The sequence below is a fragment of the Eptatretus burgeri genome, chromosome 16 (assembly GCF_056783735.1).
Source record: "Eptatretus burgeri isolate ZD-2024b chromosome 16, Ebu_testis_v1, whole genome shotgun sequence".
NCBI lineage: Eukaryota > Metazoa > Chordata > Myxini > Myxiniformes > Myxinidae > Eptatretus > Eptatretus burgeri.
The window spans coordinates 31,363,488-31,381,339 of NC_140976.1; the positions used below are offsets into that span (position 1 = coordinate 31,363,488).

At 45.7% G+C, this 17,852-nt stretch overlaps 1 protein-coding gene across 3 annotated transcripts in view; it reads left to right on the forward strand.

The window, feature by feature from the left end:
• SEZ6 (seizure related 6 homolog) overlaps positions 1 to 17,852 on the forward strand; it is a 226,182-nt gene that overhangs the window by 97,698 nt on the left and 110,632 nt on the right. For 2 of the 3 annotated variants that reach the window (XM_085859811.1, XM_085859810.1), the window contains exons 2-3: positions 7,387 to 8,364; positions 11,472 to 11,605. In XM_085859811.1, coding sequence (XP_085715937.1) covers positions 7,387 to 8,364; positions 11,472 to 11,605 — 1,112 coding nt within the window. The remainder of the gene's footprint in view (positions 1 to 7,386; positions 8,365 to 11,471; positions 11,606 to 17,852) is intronic. The other variant, XM_085859812.1, reaches the window with a different exon arrangement.

Below are 17,852 nucleotides of genomic sequence, written 5' to 3' on the forward strand. Positions count from 1 at the left end.
ACAACTTCTCATTCAACTTCAATATTTTGTATTTACTTGGTTGATTTTGTTTATTTTTGTCTAATAATACACAGGATTTGTTAAATCTTTCTTTATTTTTTGCAAAAAATAAACAATAAGGAGTGACAACATCAGTCATGTTGATGAAGTGATCGATTCAAGCACTGCACCTCTGGATGACAGCTGCCACACGGACGCTGAAGTTGTCGATGACTAGGCTGAGAAATGGAGCTGGTATCCATCTGATTTCCCATCTGATGTTATTTTTGATCCTTGCAGTGTATGCACAGCTCGTTTTTGTAGACTTTAGCTTTGAGGGACCCCGATAGCTCGTCGTCGGGAGGAGACAAATCCGGGGAGTAGGGAGGCCATGGGTTCTCCGTCCATCGAGAAATGAGTGAACCACCTGGGTTGACAGTGCATCGTCTTGCTGGAAGATGACTGAATTCATCATGATGTCTTGCTTCTTTCTCGGCGCACCTCTGGATGACAGCTGCCACACGGACAAATCTTCTTTGCAGCATGTCCACGTATCTATCTGTGTTGATTTGCACTATTTTTCCGGCTTCGTTTCCAAAGAAGGAAGGTCCTATTGTATTGCTACTTTTGATAGCACACCAAACTAGTGCTGTACCAGAACCAAGTTTCCAAACTTGAAGTCAGCGAGTTGCGCGTCAGAGCCGAGTTTGGCTGTCAACTTGGAAAATAACTCAGATATGTTCCTGTCACATGAAATGAAGTCATTGCAATATTTTGCAACTGTGCGGTATAACTGTACATTGGTGTTTGTATCAGAAATGCTATATCTATAGAATGGTCGTGTTATTTCTCTTTCTGAGTTTCAGAGCAAAGTGTTTCCATCATCGAGCACCGTCCCACAGCATGGCTAATAGATAGTGTTTAGATTTGATTAGTCAATGTAAGTTACGCTTCATCAGAATAAGAATTTATAAACAATATCAAGCAGCAGAACTGTGGAGATAACAAGTAAGTCCGATCTACACTTACATGTCGTCAAGTCGACAGTAATCTCTTTTCGTAATGAACTTCGTCGTCGTGACAGCTGACTGGTTTAATCAAAGGTTGACATGTTGCACTTCACAGCCCTATTGCATGTCTATTTGTAAGTGTCACTGAGAATGTAAAATGTGTGAAAATGGATCTTTTATAGCACATGGTTGGTGTGTCTGTGACTGCTGTTGTTTTTTTGTGCTCCTTTCATGCACTTCTATATGTTTTTATTTTGCTTTGAGAAATATTACTACACAGTAAATATTTGTGTGCTCCTTCCATGTCCTTCAAAAGGGTTCCTGCTTTGGTAGCATAATGCATGTTTTGTTTGAACCGCTGCATGAAGAAGCCATTAGCACTTCTTCTTCTAACCCAGAAAGAGGCTTTCAAAACAGGAAAGTTTGTGATTAAACGAACACATTTTTGTTCCAAGTAAATTGATTATTTCCTTTCCAATGGTACCATTTGTATTATTCTATGGCAACAGGAACCCCTAAAAATGAAGTGTGATGGAGAAACTCGGCTCCTCTTGTCCATGGGTTGGAGGGTCACAGGACATCGTTGTATTGTAATGCGAGCAGTGCTGTGGCCAGCTATACCTGTCAACGCAGCTTAGATCAAGGCTGTGCATCCCCATGCGATTGATTTACATACGCTTGATTCTAGCTTTTCCATAAGCCTTGATCGTGTAGTAAAAAATAGGACCACTGGAACTGTAGCTTATCTAGGCCCTGACCTAATGTTGCAACCCAAATTTCGGTGAATTCTGACTGGTTTAACTGTGAGGAAGATTTTTGAAGGAATTTATGCAATTTTCCAAAAATTTTACGACGTCCTCCATTTTGACACACTTCCGGTCATGTGATGAGCATAGCCTCCCCAATTTAACATCAGGACCCTATCCTAATGTTGTAACCCAAATTTGGTAAGCATTGTGACTGGTGGTTCTGGAGAAGATTTTTGAAGGAATTTATGCGATTTTTTCCCCAAAATTTACTTAGTCGGCCATTTTGACACACTTCCAGTCACATGATCATCATGAGCTTCACAATTTAACATCCCTACCCTGGCCTAATGTTGAAACCCAAATTTAGTAGCATTTTGACTGGTGGGTCTGGAGAAAAAGATTTTTGAAGAAATTTACTAAGTCAGCCATTTTGACCCACTTAAAGTCATGTGATCGGAACGAGCTTTGCAATTTCTGTTACCAGTCAGGTGAGGAATGTTGCGACAAAATTTCAGACTGATCGGCCAAGCGGTTTGGCCGGAGAAATCGAAAAAGGAGACGGACAGACAGATGGTGCGCCATGACAATACCTTATCTGGAATGTAAATTCCAGATAAGCTAAAAACTGCATACTTATCTGAGTTTCGAGCTAACCCAGGACCAGGTAGATTTTTGCCAAACTTACCAAGCCAGCCAGATCCAAACCAAGTTTTTGCTACCGAGTCCCAGCACTACACCATACTGTTGCTTTTCCTGCAGAAACTGGTTGTTCTCTATGTTTGTTTGGTTGGTGTTCTGCCCAAAATCTCATGTTCTGTTTGTTTACATAGCCGTTGAAATAGAAGTGGGCCTCACTAAAGAAGTTGTTGACTTGAAAGTCCTGTAAAATTCCATGGAAAAATACAATTACTTTAAACCTTGTTTTTTAAGCGATCTGAAAAAAAAAAGCACCTAAAAAAATAATGAATAAGTAAAATTATGACAACTGTAAGTAAATTAATTATACATACATGCATACATACATATTGTGGGCCGGGGGTCGGTGGCGAGAACGACCACGAGGTGGCGAAAGCTTGCGTCGTCTCCCACCAAACTCCCCGGAATTGCAGGCCGTCGCTCGGATAACTCCGCAAGCCGGCGGGTCATTTAACCGACCGTGAAACGCCAATATCTCGACCGCATGGCATAGGGTTATTTTGTCGAGATCCAATGTACCTAAGTAACCAAGCGGTCTCGGCTACCGGGGATCCACGCCCTCGGAACGCCTGGCCGAACCGGATTCACTCTACCGGCAGCTGTAGAATTACACCCACCGACTACCACTCTGCCACCCACCTTTCCGGCTCGGATGCACTCGAGCGGGCCTGCCCAGGACGTCCCGGCTGCAATTGTCCGATTACCGGGGATAAAACCCTGCCTAAACTCAGATCTGAACCATGCTGGACCAATGCAAGAAGGGATGGAAACGGATTGGGAACATTTCTAACAAGTTTTATTTACAGTAAAAGACAACGGCAAGACTTAATGCGAATATTCAAGCAGTATTTACAATGTTCCAAAAACACTTATTCAGTTCTACTTAAATACGGGCCCACACGCAGACACACACACAAATGAAAAGAAACCCAGAGTTCTTTATTGGACCCTCGCAGCCAAGGAGAGAGACAAGCTGGGGGTCAGAGTTTGGATGGGTACCTGGCCGTCGGAGAAAGGGGGTACTCTGTGCTGCGGCACCTGACAATGGTCGCTGGTTTGGTCCCCAGTCGCACGTCTGGAACTCGAGGTTCGTGGCGGAGCTCTGGTGGTGAATGGCCGGGGTCCACGGAGGGGGGTCAGGGTTGCTCTTTCCTTCCTTGTAGAGGGCCAGCAGAGACACGTTCGCCGCCTCGACGACCTTCTGCTCAACCCACGTGACAGCAAAAACTCAAACAAAACTCAGAGAGTGCTCAGGAATTTATGGACCTCCCTCAGCGGAGAGTGGCCTTGGTGAACACACCTCGCTGTCCGCCTTTGATTGGACAGGGTCCCACGGCATACCTTTCCAGGGCGGCGTTTCGGCCTTGTTTGGAGAAAGCTGACCCTCCCTCCGCGCGTGTTCGAGAAAGGTCGTGGTGGTGAAACTGCCTCGAACATCCTCGGGAATCCGTCTCAGGCAAAGGTGCGCTGTGGCCTGTGAACCGAGGGCTGCAAGCACGATGGTACATTGAATCGTAATGAGCCGAGGGGTCATGCAGATGGGATGGTTGTTAGATGGCTTGTTGGAGGGTTCGTTGGATGTAAAGATTTAATAACCAAACTAAAAAGAAATCGCAACGCACGCCTTTGATTCTCCCACCAGACAAAAGGAAGGGGATCTGACTACACACATACTTAACGACATAACTGACTTTTGGGACATCTGTATGTTGAATGCAAATGGTTTCCAGATCCGTAACAATATATACATACATACCTTCAAAAAAAAATCACAGAAATGCACATCTTTAGGAGCTTGGTGTTATTTTGTGGTCAAAGGGTGAGGATGGTTAGTGACAAGTGTGTGTGTGTGTGTGTGTGTGTGTGTGTGTGTGTGTGTGTGTGTGTGTGTGTGTGTGTGTGTGTGTGTGTGTGTGTGTGTGTGTGTGTGTGTGTGTGTGTCCGTCCGTCCGTGTGTTTATTTTACCCTTCATGCATTTCACGATTATTGTCATTTCGTCCAGCTCTAACACAATACTGTATCTATGTGAGGTTGTTCATTGTTTTATATACCAGCAGAGTACCCACTCGATGGGCGATTTTGTTCCAAGCATGCAACACGTTCTTCTGACGCATACCTTTATTTGGGCGGTGTATAGGCAACTGACAGCTCAGCGGTGCCACATAATACACATTTACATAGAGAATTTGCGTCCCCCATTCCCCGCGCCCCAAAGACCACCGGCAAAGATAGAAACACTCACATAATAAATAGATGGTCCTCAAGAGCAGCTTAACACTTTCTGGAGTAAAAACTAATTGGGATTGCAAGAGTTGGTGACAAGTGTGGTATTGTCCTTGTGGAGGCTAAATTATGGAGTTTTTAGTTGGTGCCCATTGTGTTTGGAGTGGAGATTGAGTGTGTTGTGTGTTCGTTTTAATAATGAGCATGAATAACGTAATGGCTAGAATGGCAGGCTGGCTCCCTTTGACTGGAATCTGTTGGTAAAACGAATGGGGTGAAGAGTACCATGGGGGACACACCAAGGGCTTTGAATGATCTGCTTCAGTCCAGATTTCTGCTCAGGCATGAGGTTCAAGTTTTCTCCATAAATGGGACTTCCTCCTGTGGTGAGTGGATGGTGGTTATTCCATGTGGGTCTTTGAGTAGACCAGGGTCCATATTAACTGTGGTTAAATACTGTGGAACAAAAACCAAATGAGCTACATATTGTTATTAATGGCAAAATCACGGATTTTGACATGCAACTACACCGCCGCCCCCTCTTTCCCCCATCCTGCTTTGTTCCTTACATAATCCATTCTCCTTCATGTCTTCACACTCTTCCTTTGCACCCTCTGCCTCCTCCCCACTCTGATGTCCAGGTCCAGTACCCTCTCACCCACTCATTTTACTTCTCACCCCCCCCCCTTCCCTTTATCGCACATGCTTTCTGTACTTGTCTGTAAGCTTTACAAGCGAGAGGAGTTCCTCAACCTGGCCTGCTTGACTTAAAAAGACTCGTGTCGTTGCTGTCACTCATCTGACCCTATTATATTGCCATACGTGATTTGAAAGTGGAAATTAATGGGTTTCTATTCCCCTGGCCACCATATATTGAGATATCCATCCTGACCGCCTTTCATCCCTCCGCTATCCTCTCTTCTGCACTTTAAGCTCTATTTTGTTCACTGTGAAGACGCATGAGCAGTTGACAGCAATGATTACTGGAAAGCCATCCATGCAATGGGGGCAATGTGTCCGTGGGAATCCCAGGTGAATTATTGGAGAGTGATTAACACATTCGCATGATGTTCACCAGCAATACGAGCATACCGCCGCCGAGCATTTTTGGGCCAATTCGAAATGCATCGACATCGTTGGCCACATTTTGTGGACATCGTGTAGATTGCACACGTAATGTTGCGGCCTTTGCTGTGGGAAGGGAAAGCATGTTGTGCTCCGTGATTGTAATGGGGGTGATGATCAAGGTGCAGAATGTATGACCCCGGTGGAATCGCAGTTTCTGGACATTAAAGATCCTGCAGTGTCCGACGAAGAGTCGGTGGGGTGGGATTAATTGGAGACCTTTAGAGGAGTGAAAGGAGTTTTGTTTCATTAACAAAATGAAACATTTTGCATCCTTGTATGAAACATGCATTAAAATAATCTGTAAATGTCAGGCTACCTTCCTGAATTTCCTTGTATTATATATTTTCTGGAAGCAGACATTTCTGTCTTGCAGGTCCCATGTGACTTCATGCATGATCACCATATTTGCTGTGATTCATTCAAATTAATTTATACAACTGGATATCGAAGAAGCAGGAGGCCGTTTGGCCCATCATACCTCTGCTGCATCCATTTATCATTCACTTTGTCAATTTGTCAATTTACTTTATTCATAACGTAACAGCCTTCATAATGAACTTGTACATCCCATTGAATCTCAAGGCAAAGAGTTTATCCGCTGTACTAGCACACTGATACTTTAAATATCCACAACCTGAATGCAGACTGGACAGCTGGCTTAATGTCCCTTATCTTAAGAGTGGCATGCTCCGAGATGCCGAAACAAACCTATAACCCCGTAGCGAGGTTCAGCACGCTTCCATTTCCTGGATCAAACATTTCGACTTTGCAATTATTGGATGGAAGGCTGGGCTGTCATAAACGGTTTGTTATTGCAAGAGTAATCACGTATCTTGTCCTAAAGTGCAATATTTCACGAAGCTACCTCCTAAAAATTCTCAACTGATGGCGAAGCACATGAATGGAGGCTTGGCGACCAAAGTACTGACTCGAACATCATCTTGATTCGGTGTGACTTCCTCTTGAAGGGACTACTTAAAATCCCCCTTTCAGCTTGAGGAATATAATCGAGGTTGCATTCCTCAATTATAGACAGGGTGGTGTATTTCACCTTATTTTCACACTCCACACACTTCGACTGATGAAGCTCATCTGGTTTTTGTTTGTTTGTTTGTTTGTTTGTTTGTTTGTTTGTTTTGTGCTACCACGGCCTTCCTTCTTTGTGGCATCCATTTGTGTTTGCCTTTTCAATTTTGTCCACCATTTATCAACTTGGTCTGACCTTGTTATTTTGCCTCAAGTGGTGTCAGATTGCTTTGATCTCTTGTGAAATGGCTCTGCCAGATTCTCAATTTGTTTTCTGATGGCCATGATCTTTGTTGTAACTATGACAAGTGGAGTCTGTACGAATTATGGCTTAAACGCCAAGGTCGAGGAAGCCATCTTGTTTCGAGGCTTTGCCTGCCAGTTATAGCAAGTTCCTCTTTTAACTCGTTCGTGTTTGCAGGTGTTGCGCTGTACTGTAAACACAAGATGAGACTATTCAGCCCAGCGTGATAATTTCTAAAATGTAAATATGGTTGCTGTAAATGGAGTAGCTGTTAAGGATAACATGAGACTCAGATTTCTGTTTGTACTCCTTGTGATCCCTTCTCTATAGTACCTGGAAATAATACTGCCTCTTCCGCAAGAGATGCTGTGACCTTCCTGCCACGAACCGGCCCCTTGGGAGATCTTCCTGAAGGCCGAGATGCACCGCTGCTCACTGTTGCTCCCGTTACGGCGAGTCCCGCGTGGCGTGAAGTAGCTGGCGGCAGAAAACGAGTCAGCTCTCTTGCTGAGCTCCTCCACCGTTCGTTGCTGCACAAAGATTTCTTGGGTCAAGGTGTGGGGTTGGCTGAACAAGGCCTGAAAAATGAAGGTGAGGTATTCTCTGGTGAGACTAGAATGGGACTCGATAAACCTGATGACGACGCTATCATGACTACAGCTGTGGCGACATCAATCTTGACTACAATGGCGACAACGCAGACTGCCAAAGGCCGGGCTTTCATGGCTGGCCATAAAACGTTTACTTCACCCCAACCACCCGTCGCCACCACTGTTGCCTTCTCACCTGGAGTGGTGGCATTCAGAGGGAGACAACAGGAAGAACAAATGATTACTGGCACGATGGGGGTACCCAACAACTCTGCTCACACCATGGCTCCAAATACCGCATCTGCCTCTTCTACCAGGCCTTTCCTGGATCTTTTGGATTCCTCACAACTGGGACGGCAACCCTTAAAGCCTACAGCCACATTATTGAAATCTGCACCATCTGAGATGCCAAGCCATCCAGTTTCTGAGTTTGTAGCAGTATCAGATGAATCCAAGGATGTCGTTGGCGTAGTTGGGCCTGAGCAGCAGCCAAGTCCGGTATATGGAGACAAAGCTGGAGCTGGTGGACACATTGAGCCAGATAACAGATCCTTGCCTGACACGACGGGAATCGGAAGTCCCAATGACGAGGTTTTCACCAGAGTGGGCAGTATTGGCGTCGAGGGCACCATGACTACATCAACAACAGAGACCGATGAAGAGACGACGACCACAACCATTGTCACAACAACCATTATCACAACCGTTCAGACACCAGGTAGGCAACGATAGCTCAGGGCGTGAAAAAGCAATCGTTTCCTCCAGGTTTTGGTAGAATGTTGTTGAGGGTCTTTGGCAATAGGGACTTGCATCCACTCGTTTTAGTGTCATTATTTTTCAATAATTTGGATGAAATATTACTTCTTACAGAAATCATGACCATATGTTTATAGTCCCAATTTACCCGAACTAGAACAACCGGTGAACCAGCACATCTTGACCGTTAATTTTGAGCAGCACCTTGTTCTTTCCGCTCAAACAAAACTGTGCCTTTGTGTTTTAGTCGCAGAACTGAGAAGTCACATTGTGATGAGAAAAAAAAAAACAATTGTTCTAATTCTCACCTGAAAAAACATCATCTCTCATTGCTCGACACACAAAAAATGGAGTGCAGCGGGTTTGTTGCAATGGAGAGCGGTGTGCATGACACACAACGATGCACCAACGATTGTATCCAAATGCAACGAATGCTGCCTCGGGTTGGGATGTTACGATTATTATTAATCCGACGCGTGAACTACGCATTTAACAGCCAAAAATCTCCCAAGAGCGTACCTGAGCGCTGCACCGTTGTCTATTTGAACGATGCTCATCGGTTATACTTCATGCAATGGCACGTCACATAAGACTCCAAGCTTATTGTGCGACGACTGTCGTTCCTACAATTTTGAATTTTCTATTCCAAAATTTTCCAAAAATTCTCGACTCCGTTGGTTCATCTGTAAATTATATTTTGTGTTGTTGCAAACCTCGGCCTGAAGTAATATGAGCAGAATATTTTTATAAATTATAATTGTTTAGAGAGTTGAAATATTCGATTCGAGTATAGCCGCGTGAACGCGTTGAAATCTTTTGATTCATTTACATTGGGCATTCAAATTGAATTTTGCAGATAACGAGGCACGGCTGATTGCTGTGCAATGTTTTGCCTTGAAATTAGCAAGTAGCCACTTTAATACCGTGTTGGTCCAACGTTGGTGTCGATAAAATTTATAGACTGTTCCATGGTACTATGGAGTTTTCTGAGGTTTTTTTGGGGTTCTATTTATCATCCACACCATCTGCCAACTCTCATTGCTGTAGGGGATTCTCGAGACAATAAATTGCTCCACGTTGGAACTGAACGCCCCAGGAGGTGTCGGTTGGAGATATATTTAGAGACGTTTCAAGAAATGGAAAGGTTTGAATGTCCATCGTTTGGAGAAAAATCCTCTATACTCTTAAAAGTATAGTTTGATATGCATTTACATTTTCAACATGCAATGTGAACAAAAGTATTGTCCATTTGTCAAGTGATGTTGAGCTATCTCATACTGTGATGCAACTTCCACCGTAACTGTTGAACTACTTTTGCCCATGGAAGTACCAGTCATTGAGAAGTCTGTTTGACCGTTCTGTCTCTGAAGTTCTGTTTGAAATGAAACTGGTCAGAAAGGTATGTTATTCCACCGATCCTGAATCCATGACCGACCACCGAGACAATGGATAGAGAAAATTTTGCTTGTATGTGCAAACTTCTGTCTGTTGTAGGTGCTGTAACTTGTGCAGATTGACAACAGCATAAAGGATTGTCCAGGCAGACGATGATGAACAAGGCAGACAATCCAAGCTAAGGCTGTCGTCGAGTTGCTGTGGATGTAAACCTGCCACAAGTTGTGGATGTTGTAGATGTACATAAATCATATGGGAACAGCAATGTTTGTACAAACATGGAATCTGTCCTCAAAACCAAGATTTCCTTTGTTTTCTCATTGTGTAGGAGGGGGGAGGGGACAAAAAAATGTATAAAAGGACATTTGTAGGAAATTGGGGTGTGTGTGTGTGTGTGTGTGTGTGTGTGTGTGTGTGTGTGTGTGTGTGTGTGTGTGTGAGTGATACTGGTAGCGAGAGAGAGGAGGGAGTGGAAAAGGGGGTGGGGGTGTGGATGTATAAAGCATGCTGGCAGCGAGAGAGAGAGGGGAGGGCAGGGAGTGCAGAGTAGGGAATAAGTGGGTCTAAAGATTCTAAAATTTTATCATACCTGATATGTCGATGCCTCTATCCTGATAATTATTCACTTCCGACATTCATTTGCTGACCTAAGTGTCCTGCTTGCCGTTTACTTGAAGTATGACCATAAACTTGCTGATGGTAGTCTTTTCCGACACATTATGGTGTTAAAATTGACTGAAAATGACGATTGAAATTAAATTTGGCTTTAAAGTTTATATTCAAAGTGGGGGATGTTTAAGTACCGTAAACTACTTGCCCTCTTTTCGTGTATGTGGCTAGTCTAACAGTGATCTGAATGTCGTGGAGGAACTTTTATGCACATATATCACTTGCAGGACAAGGACATTCAGAGACATCGGTGCATTTTTACATGACTTACAAGGACATTGAAGTTGAGAATTGACAAAGCAACATGATGTGTTGGATTTTGAATCTGCCAACCCAGTACCATGGACTATGTGCTCAGATGGGAACAGCAATCGGACTAACCCTTGTGTCATTCCTCCTTTGGCATCATGCAAGCTAGCACCGGTACACGTCAGACGTCTTGCCCCTGACATGATTCACATTCAAGTGGTCATGTGTTATCAATAACATAGGATCCAATATCCAGATTACAATTAATTTCACAATATGGCATTGTACCTTCGTAATGTGAAACTCCCTATCATTGTGTAATATTTATTAATGGTCTGTTTATGACACATCTGATTGCGTGATAGGTTAGCAATTTTATCCTTTATGGATGGTGTTGGCTTCACGGTTAGGGTGGTGGCTTGGGATCCTCGGGTCCTGAGTTCAAATCCTGCTTGGCTGTTGAATTAACACCAGGGGGTTGACTCAGCCTGTCATCCTTCCGAGGTCGGCAAAATGAGCACCAGATAACTGGTAACGGGGGCACTGCATTAGCGGCATATCCGTACCCTTAACCAGTGATGCAACCAGCAGCCAAAAAAAACAGATTTACGGATTTATTAAAAATCTGGTATTGGTGTGATGCAAGCATGATGGGCTGAATGGTCTCCTCCTGCACATAATTTCCTTGATGTAGTTTATTATGACTCATGAACAATGACCATTGTCCTATCCCCCCCTTCCTGTGTCACTGCTCAGTTCCTTGCAATCTCAGTTTTTCTGGACCGGACGGTTATCTTGATTCTCCGGAGGTTCCAGGATTTCCCTACTTCAGCAACCTTGACTGCACTTACACAGTGTCCGTGTATCCTGGTTACGGCGTTGAGTTGCAGGTGAGCATACTGGATTTATGATACCTTTGTGTTGTGCTCACACGAGCCTACACTTGTTTAAGTGTCACGATTCGGCCTCGTCTGGCCCCGAGTTAGTCTCCCAAGATGAAATGGGTCAATGGATTTTTTCCTCCATTATGAAAATCGTCATCTATCGCTGTTCCAATGATTTCCAGAAACTCCATATGATCACACAAGATTTTCGATAGACATGATACCAACCAGAAGTAAACGATTCATATGAATAGAATATAATAGAAGGTCTTGGGAAAAAAAAACATGATGTCATCCCAGCATTCATAAATTGAGTACATGTGGACATAAAATTGGTGGGAAATATTTCAAATATTGTGTTGGTATTTTTTGGATTTCATGCAAAAATGTGAAACAACATTCCCCCGCACCCCCACCTTTTACAGACTTATTAAGTTTGTACAAACTTGACAAATCTAACAAATCCCACCTCCCCCCCCCCACTACCCCCACCCTTACAATCAATGCACAAACTGATATGACCCAAACCTCCACTACCCCCACCCTTACAATCAATGCACAAACTGATATGACCCAAACCCCCACTACCCCCACCCTTCGAATCTGTGTTCAAACTGATACGACCCAAACCCCCACTACCCCCACCCTTCGAATCTGTGTACAAACTGATACGACCCCAACCCCACTACCCCCACCCTTCGAATCTGTGTACAAACTGATATGACCCAAACCCCCACTACCCCCACCCTTACAATCAATGTACAAACTGATATGGCCCAAACCCCCACTACCCCCACCCTTACAATCAATACACAAACTGATATGGCCCAAACCCCACTACCCCCACCCTTACAATCAATACACAAACTGATATGACCCAAACCCCCACTACCACCACCCTTACAATCAATGCACAAACTGATATGACCCAAACCCCCACTACCCCCACCCTTACAATCAATGTACAAACTGATATGGCCCAAACCCCCACTACCCCCACCCTTACAATCAATACACAAACTGATATGACCCGAACCCTCACTACCCCCACCCTTCCAATCTGTGTTCAAACTGATACGATCCAAACCCCCACTACCCCCACCCTTCGAATCTGTGTACAAACTGATATGACCCAAACCCCCACTACCACCACCCTTACAATCAATGCACAAACTGATATGACCCAAACCCCCACTACCCCCACCCTTACAATCAATGTACAAACTGATATGGCCCAAACCCCCACTACCCCCACCCTTACAATCAATGTACAAGCTGATATGACCCAAACCCCCACTACCCCCACCCTTACAATCAATGTACAAACTGATATGGCCCAAATCCCCACTACCCAACGACCACTTCAGGTCAGGTCAGGTTAGATCTGTGACTTGCTGCAGGTACCATGAAAACCTGTCCGAACCTGTTCCATAGTCCGGTTGTCGGCAACTAAACCGTCCCCCCCACCAGGTTTCCTGGTGAGGAGGGTGTTTGGATATGGACACCCAGCAGGATTAAAAACAAAACCTGTCAAAGGGTGGAGGAGCTCCTTGTGAGCCAACGGCCATCCATATCTAGTGCCCAACTGTGTCTGCGGACGTCCTCCTGCAGTTGGGTTACTTTTTATGAGGAGGTTGGTGGCGGGATTTGAACTCCGGCCACCGTAAAACCCTTCATTCTGCAAAACATTCCAAACGCACAAAAAAATCTGAACACCCACTCCGTGGGAGTAGCTCTATGTAGCTTCCCTTCGCAGGGCAACTCACCGGATGACAGGATTGGGGCAAAGCCTTCGGGAACCCCAATCTTTGATGATAGGAGGGAAACTACGGGGTAACATTCCCGGGTCAGATTGCGGAAGAGTGTGTCGGAGTGGTGCTGAGGTGTCGTCCACCAAACGGCGGTCTCCTTGCGTTAACCTGAGGCGGTCTCCTTGCGTTAACCTGAGGCGGTCCATTCGGGTGGGTGCCTGGAATGTCCTATACCTAAGAGAGGATGATCACCTGTCCCTGTTATCATCTGAGCTCAAGTGTTTGGACATCGGTATTGCAGCACTCTCTGAGGTTCAGATACCGGAATGCGGCGAGATCATGGCGGGTGGTTACACATACGATTGGTCTGGTCGCTCTGATGGTTACCATGCCCAAGGAGTTGCTGCAGCTGTGTCCAATAAGCTGACTCCAAATGGTAATTGAGGTAACACCGGTCAATGAGTGTATTATGAGACGAAGGATTCCTCACTCCTTCGTTATCATTTCCCTGATCTCTGTTTATGCTCTGACTGAGGTGAGTGATCTCACCATGAAGGAATCATTCGATGCCACGCTCGAGTCTGTGGTTGATCAGTGCCCCAGGTGAGATATTCTTCTCGTCTTGGGGGATTTCAATGCATGAATTGGAAATGATAAGGATGGTTATGAGACGTGTGTTGGTCCCTATGGGTCTGGAACTGTGAATCAGAATAGCACTAAGTTCCTTGACTTTGCAAGAAGTCATGGACTTAGGGTGGCCGGTTCATGGTTTCAGTGCCCACAAGCTCATCGCTGGACTTGGTATTTCAACGCTGGCGGTGTGGCAAAGGAGATTGACCATGTCCTCGTTGATGGTCGCTGGAGGATGATCCAGATTTGCAGGGTCTACCGGAGTGCTTAGTTCCTCAATACTGACCACCAGCTTGTTGGAGCAATGCTTAAGTTTCAGCTTAAATCTGGGAGAATGGTACCATCCCAGACTCGGCTGGATGTTAGCAAGCTCAAGAATGAGAGGGCAGCTGAGGAGTTTCCGAACAGGCTGAGTGGAGATTTTGGGGGTCTGGGTGCTTTGGGGGATCCTGAAGAGTTGTGGAGTGCCTTCAAGACCACCGTCCTTGATGTTGCGGGTAGATGTCTTGGAACTCACCGGAGGGCGAAGAAGAATTTTGTCTCTCAAGGGACACTGGATAACATTGCCCAGAGTCACAGGGCCAGGTTGAATGGCAGAGCTCAGCTGTTCATGGAGCTGAGGCTTAAAACTCTACGTGCACTAAGGAGGCCAATGTGCGAGGAATCTGTGAGGGGCTACAGCATCACCTGTGGTCAAGTGATTCTCGTCCTGCTTACAGGGGAATTCGCGCATTGCGTTCATCCAAGCCCATCCCTTATTGTACTGCAGTTAGAGCAGAGGGCGGTGGGCTTTTTACGCAGGAGTCTGAAGTGAAGGCCCGCTGGGCCGGTTACTTTGAGCAGTTGTACCAGGCTGATCCACCAGCTGTTGAGGTGGATGTCAGGGGTGTTACAATCCCTGTTGCTAACCCTCAAATCAACTGTGATCCACTGTCGTTTGTGGAAGCACAGGCTGCGGTGAACCAGTTGAAATGGAGTAAATCTCCTGGGTGCCATCCCCATCCATCCCAAATGGAGTGCCATCCATTCTGAACTCCTCAAGGCTGGTGGAAATGCTGCACTCATGTCATTGCATGCAGTTCTGTGCTTTGCCTGGAACACATCTTCCCAACTGACTGGAAGAGGGGCCTTGTTCTCCCTCTCGGGAAAGGGATGGGTGACCGCCAGGACTGCAACAACTACCGAGGGGTGACGCTGCTCTCAGTGCCGGGCAAGGTCTTTACTCAAATAATTCTTGATAGGGTTCGCCACCATCTGCTTGAGCACCAGTGTCCAGAGCAGTCAGGCTTTACACCAAAGAGATCAACGATTGACCGTATCCTTGCTCTTCGTGTCCTCACCGAACGTAGATGAGAGTTTCGGCAGGGGCTGCTTGCAGCCTATGTTGATCCCTGTAAAGCGTTCGATTCAGTGAATCGGGATGCCCTCTGGAGGATTCTTGGTCTTCGTGGGGTGCCGCCAAAACTGATCGATCTAATTTCTGAACTATACTCTGGTACTGAGAGTGCTGTGAGATGTGGTGGTACCATCTCTGACTTATTTCCAGTTGTCACTGAAGTTCATCATGGGTGTGTACTGGCCCCCACACTTTTCAGCGCTTGTATGGACTGGATTCAGAGGAGGATTGCGGAGAGATCAAGCTGCGGTGCATCATTTGGGAATGTCAAGATCTCTGACCTTGATTTCACAGATGATGCAGTCATCTTTGCGGAGACTCCAGATATCCTTTTGGGGGCCCTCGAGGTCCTGAATGAGGAGTCGGAGCTGCTGGTATTACGGGTTTGCTTGGTCAAAACTAACATCTGAGCTTTGAATGACATCTTGGATGCTGCTATCCTGTCTGTACCTGTTTGTGGTGAGGATGTTGATGTCACAGAGAAAGTCACTTGCCTTGGCAGTGATATTCATGTCTCTGCTGGCTGTGAGCCAGAGGTCAACAGACGTCTGGGTCGGGCCTGGGGATTCAGGGATTCACTGGATCATGGGGTGTGGTGCTGCCGGTACCTGTGTGGGAGGACGAAAGTCCAAGTCTTCAAGTTCTTTGTGCTTCCAGTCTTGCTCGATGGATGTGAGACTTGGACTCTGACCAGGGATCTAAAATGGAGACTTCATTCCTTTGGTACCAGGTCTCTTCGGAGAATCCTTGGCTATTCCTGGTCAGACTTTGTGTCCAACGAGCGGTTTCTGAGAGAGACTCAAATGAGATTTGTTACCTGCATAGTCCGTGAGCTCAGCTGTGGCTGTATGGACATGTGGCTCGTTTTCCTGAAGCTGATCCTGCTCACCAGATTGTCTCAGTGAGGGAGTCTCGTGAGTGGAGGAGGCCAATGGTCCGACCATGTGCCTCGTGGCTGCAGCAGGTTGATCAGCATCTCAAGGAGATCTCAAGGGATGGGCCAGGCATATGCCTGGGGGATGGCCAGACGGGGGGCCCCTGGAGTACTGACGGAAAGTGGACGCAGCGACGCTCCACTCCGGTGCATGCTCCTATACCTGACCTGACCCACTAACCCCACCCTGCCAATCAATGTAAAAACTGACAAGTCTGGAGATGGCGATGGTTCACGAGCAATGTACACGGTTCGCCTTTTTAATTTTTTTTGACCTTCGAGGGGACGCCACGGGCAAACTTGCGGGAATCGGGAAAAACGTAAACGATGAAAGTTGTAGTACTCGAAGAGCACGACTTGCATACCAACTTTCATTCGAAACAGTTGAAAACCCGAGGAGCTCGATGCCCAATTTATTGATTTTTTTGACATTTTCTAAGTTCGTGACCTTGTGACCTTGACCTTGGGACGAAAATGAAAAATCGAGCTCCGTAGGGCTATGCAGGTGCCATTGGGCTAACCAAACACCGAAACCCCTGCCGGATTCGACAAACCCCCTCGGAGAAGATGTAACTTGAAATCAGCTACCCCCTAAAAACACATGTTTTTTGTCCGTGGCTCCGCCTATCATGGGCGCAGCACGCCCATTCTCAGGAAAACACAACTAGATCATGATATAAACCTCCCACCCAAATTTTATCAGGATCGGATCAAAACCCACGGAGCTATGCTCGGGACAGACAGACAGACAGACAGACAGACAGACAGACAGACAGACGCACACCCATAACGAATATAGTGGTCACTTACTCGTGAACCAATATGGCCCAAACCTCCACTACCCCCACCCTTTCAATCAATGTGCAAACTGATATGACCCAAACCCCCACTATCCCACCATTTCAATCCGTGTTCAAAAATATAATAATAATAATAATAATTAATAATGATTGTGATCATTTTGATTTGTGCTGGCCTTGTTCAAAACCATTCAGTCAAAACCATGGTCCTTGTGAGAAATGGCAAAACTGTCCTCTGCCTTAACTCTTGAAGCACTGAGGGTAGACCAGGTTACACAATGGGAAGGCATCTTCTATTACAGTTGCATGGCCTTGTAGGCCATGAGGTGCTCTTTTCATCGTAATCGTCGCAAAACGATAACTATTCAACGTCAGCCAAAATCACCTGGCTAGGGCTCGGCCATTTCAAGAGACAACTGCAATTTCATTGTATAGTGGACGTGGCGGCGGCAATGAGCCTGTAGCCTTGACAGTGTGTGTCGGTGAATTCATGACTTGTGAACATTTCCTTGGCTAAGAACCAATCCTGGACAGGTCACTATTCCATCACAAGGTATGGACATTTCCACTGAGCAGCCCTGAGAATTCAAGTGGCACCACTGAAGGAAGGTCAATGCAACAAGGCTTGACCTACTGCACCATTGTGCTGCTCATGCTAAAATCTTCTGCTACCGCTGAAAAGTGCCAAATTTTTCCCATATTATTGTAGAAGGAGGTTTTTCCTCAAGTTTATATTTCGAAT